General features: G+C 41.9%; 1 protein-coding gene across 1 annotated transcript in view; it reads right to left on the bottom strand.

The window, feature by feature from the left end:
- The window catches only part of LOC119348938 (coilin-like), an 8,709-nt gene continuing 4,230 nt past the window's right edge, over window positions 1-4,479 (bottom strand). The window contains exons 7-13 of the mRNA XM_037616942.1: window positions 4,034-4,235; window positions 2,623-2,657; window positions 1,475-1,780; window positions 1,296-1,367; window positions 961-1,116; window positions 558-876; window positions 1-468 (exon numbers count right to left, since the gene is read on the bottom strand). Coding sequence (XP_037472839.1) covers window positions 182-468; window positions 558-876; window positions 961-1,116; window positions 1,296-1,367; window positions 1,475-1,780; window positions 2,623-2,657; window positions 4,034-4,235 — 1,377 coding nt within the window. The 3' untranslated portion in view covers window positions 1-181. The remainder of the gene's footprint in view (window positions 469-557; window positions 877-960; window positions 1,117-1,295; window positions 1,368-1,474; window positions 1,781-2,622; window positions 2,658-4,033; window positions 4,236-4,479) is intronic.

Here is a 4,479-nt window from a genome sequence, read left to right as displayed (position 1 = left end):
TGATCAATTGCATTCACGTGGTCGTTTAAATCCCGAATCGACAGTTAAACAGACATTATCTTGTTTTTCCCCCAAATGGTTTTGACAACTGCTAACAAGACGCCATATTCGTTCGGCCAGGCATCGCATACAAAATGAATCAGCAACTCCCGAACGCCGAACGCGCCGTGCTAACACATCATCACTTGCCGTACTTCCGGTTGTTGGGTTTGCCTCCCCTGCCGCCTTCCCTACCGCCTCCCCTACCGCCTCCCCTACCGCCTCCCCTGCCACCTCCTCTGCCATTGTTGCCTCTCAGAAGCGCGAGGGTCGGACCAAGGGCGGTGCTTCTCTGCGCTCTATACGACCACGCCGACGTGCTAGCGTTCTGTTTCCAAGCTCCCCACCCATTGTTCCCCTCGGCTTCATCGTCAGGCTTGCCGTTTGGGACCTCGCTGCTTGCCTCCCAGGCCTTATCACGCGTGTTCTCTGCGCAAAAAAAACGTTGTTTCTAAATCGCGTACAATAGCAAGACCTGCTAGGTATAGAGGAAGAGATTAGCTATAGGTCTACTATACCTGGTGGCGCTTCTGGGCCTTTACTGCTATCTGGTGGCACCGAGGTTCCATTCTGGCTATGAACTTTGCCCTTGTTTTCGTCCAAGGCTGGCACCGAGGTTCCATTCTGGCTATGAACTTTGCCCTTGTTTTCGTCCAAGGCTGGCACCGAGGTTCCATTCTGGCTATGAACTTTGCCCTTGTTTTCGTCCAAGGCGACCGGTTCTCCGACTGGTGATTTGCCTTCCTTCCCTGTTTCTCTAATGGGAGTGCTAAGGTCTGCGGATACTGGCTTGCTGCCCTTCACTAGTCTTACATCGAGAAGGTTGGAGTACTCAATCTGCATGCAGTAGACGCTGAGGGTGATGTTTACCGGGTTTGCGCACGTGGCTAGATTGGGAATTGAACACGAGCGAGTGATTACCTCCAAGGAGCCATCTTCCTTGTAGGGTGACGTATCCACCATCATAGCATCTGACTCGTCCTCGCATGTCATTTCCTCCGTGATGATTGGATGCTCCGGAACAGGTAACAGAATGATGCGCGATGATATCAGATCATACATAAGAACTTTACCAACCTGAAACAGTGTGTAAAATGATGAAACATAGGTTGCCCAAATTAAAGCACAGCCGATGGCTCGAATATTTAAGATGTGTTTTGCTTTCATGTTTGCCCTCGCATGTTTGAAGCAACAAATGACCCATGCAGAAGTGCTTCCATAAGAAATTGAAACTTCTAGTAGAAATAGTGTCATACCCGATACGAAGAAATCTCCGGACACCACGAGGAAGACAGCGTAACCAATCGATAAGCAATCAGATCTCCCTCCTGTAACAGAAAAAAAAAGGGTAAGCTCACAAAGAGAATTAAACTAGACAATAAAATACAGCTTAAGAATAAGCAACTTCTGCAAAGCAACTAACGGAAACCAATACCACTGGAAGACGTGTTAGGGGGTACAGAGCTTCAAAGTCCAAAGGTTCGCTGGCAGACTTCCCTTCCTCAGCAACAGATTTTTCCTTTGCTAACACATCATGATTGATCTCATTGACTTTTTGATTACTGGCCCCAGAAAAAACATTTTCCTCATCCCTACTATCTACCACAAGGTGGTTAACTTCAGTATTGCTTCCAACTATTTTCCCAAGATTGCAGGTATGAGCACTTTTCTTATTTGAGTTGTTCATTCCCCACTTCTGTCCCTTCTTTTTGCTCATGGTTCCACCCCATGTGAAATTTGCCTGCAACAAGAAGCACAACATCAATGGGAAGGGAAGTAGATGCTGATTTTACTCAACTTAAACAATATTTTCTATTTCCTATTTTCATGTACATAAAATGGTAATCTTGATAATGCATAATTCAAATCTACATCTAACTTAGATTTTACCAATCTGCATTATATATTTCTGCACACACATGCGCTGGATACCCCATGAAACTTGAGCTAAATATAAGATGGAAAATGGAAAAGAACCTATCATTAACACCCCAACCACGTGTAAAGGCTTTAAAAAGATCTGTTAAAGAACATATGGGGAAGGGATGATATTCTGCAAACTATTAACATTTCAGAATAAAACTCAGTCCACATTGGAAGATATGGAAAGGAAAGTTCACTCCATTTCGCTGCTTGTCGACTTCATACTCTCCTCCTAGCTGTAGCTTTTTAGGGGAATTTTTTTAAATGTTTTATCTGTTGTTCCCACAAAGTTTTGACATAGTGGGCTATTTCTTCTTGAATGTTGGTACCCCGTCGAGATGAAATAAGCCTCGTATCTAAGTTTCTTATAAAGGAATAGGCTATCTGGAGTACTAATTTTGAGTCTAAAGCTAATGAAATAAAAAATATAGCATGTAGGACAGAGTCAGAAGTTAATCCACAAGTCAACATTTAGGTCTTTGCATCTGTTGTCTGTTGAAAAATATTTGAGCAGAACAACGCATCCAATTGAACTGAGGGATAAGCAACATGTTTCAGTAACTACATAGATAGGCCCCAAATTTTAGTTGTTGCAGAATGGTTGAACATTATAGGCATTCCATGATGAATAACAGAAAGGACAAAGAGAAGTAAGTAAACCTGTGTTTCCTTCGCTGATGACGTATTTGGTTCACCTAGAAACACAAATAATTCTGTGTTAAACAAAATAAATGATTATTCAGGTAGGGATTGAAGTTTGTATAATGATGTCTATAACACAAGAATGATGATTCCTATAGAACTGTTAGAAAAGTTTAAAAAAATACAAGTCATGAAGGGAAAATGGAACTGCAATATAGTTGATTCACACAGAAAAAATATATAGCTCCATAGCCACTTAGACAACTGACTGTCGGGACAGTTCTTTTGGGGCTTATGGGTGGCTGCCAAAATAAGCTGCCCCTTACCCCGCTTATTCTGGCAGCCCAACCTAAACTTTTATTTTAGAAGCCTAGTAGTTGACCCTTAATTAGTCTCACTGTGATACAAATCTTGGTTCATCGGGGTACCTACTGTGTAGTAGAGGGCAGGCAGATGACATTGCTTGAAGGGGATAAAGGTTTTCAGAGGAGAAGGTTGGATATAATCTGAGATACAGAGGTGTTGAGAGAGAAAGCAAAGATGCAATGCGGTCCCTTCCATGACCTAATAGGACAGATCTCCAATGCCAAGTGAACTTATCTCTAATACACCCAATCTATAAAAACAAATAAACTCGACTAAGTAACTAAAAAGCAAACCAACTATATTAATATTTCCAACTAATGGTGACTATGGACACAGTGAATCCAAGTAATGGTGACTGTAGACATAGTGAACAACACAATCTACCAGCAGTGCCACTTGGCAACAGTAAAACTATCCTCCTTGGATATTTTCTCTCAGAAGATCAATTCAGGAACAAAATTCATAGGCTTGGGAGCAGCAATGTTTTATATTTCCTAACTTAGCACAATGATCTGCCTTGAGGATCCACCCCTTTCAGGTATAAATAAGCAGACTAATTGGTCCACGATGCAAATTATAGGGTATTTTTCCAAAAAAAACACAACATAAATCGTTTGCCTCTTTTATGAATGTCAAATTGCACTGAATGACTACAATAACTCTACCACAAAAACTATGAAAGTAATTTCGTAACAATTTCACTATATTTTGAGCTTCAAGTATGACTCAAGAGTCAAGAGGCAGGACACAAGCAGGCAAGCAGCTCATACAAAAAAAAACATAATAAAAACTTGAATAATAGCAAATTATTATCAAGATGTCAAAAAACGTTTTCCAGTTGACCATACAGAGCATAGAATGTGTCCATGTTTGGACATGCATAATGGCATGTGTGCAAGCTCACATGCAGTGTAGTCAGGGGCACTACAATTCGTACAAGCTTTCTTTCCCAATGGGGATGGTAAACAGATACACTATCAGTGAAGTGCCAATCGACAAATCAACTGTTGCAATGCAGAAAATCGTATTAACAGGAATTAGCTCTTCACGGGCTCAGGAATACCTGCTGGCTCAAAGCGAATGTGACCAGGACGAACCACAACTGGAACAATATCTTCTGATGCATCAGATTCTTCCTCCTCTGCTTCATGGCTTGAAAATGGCAAGTGAGGGCCATTCTCATTGCTTGACGGGCAAGGAAGATCATCGTGATTGCTTGAGGATGGACAGTCAGCAGCAGCGGGTGATTCCTGGCAGTCCACATTCTACAAATATACATTGCGGATTAATATGTTTGGCTAACACCATTTATGTTTTATGACTACAATAGATATGAGACCATATCAAGTACGACAATTGTGCTAATCGCATGGGAGATCTAGAGCCACTGGAGTAGGGTACCAATTGAAATACATTAAGGTTCTCTTTCAGCCCCACGTGCAAGTTTAGAACAGACCTTCTTGTTTTGCAACAACAACCAACATCATTCCTCCTACCGCCTCTGCTGCA

This window comes from Triticum dicoccoides, chromosome 1B, assembly GCF_002162155.2.
Source record: "Triticum dicoccoides isolate Atlit2015 ecotype Zavitan chromosome 1B, WEW_v2.0, whole genome shotgun sequence".
Taxonomy (NCBI): Eukaryota; Viridiplantae; Streptophyta; class Magnoliopsida; order Poales; family Poaceae; genus Triticum; species Triticum dicoccoides.
The sequence above is the reverse complement of the archived record's forward strand: the minus strand, read 5'-3'. Positions and strand labels throughout refer to the sequence as shown.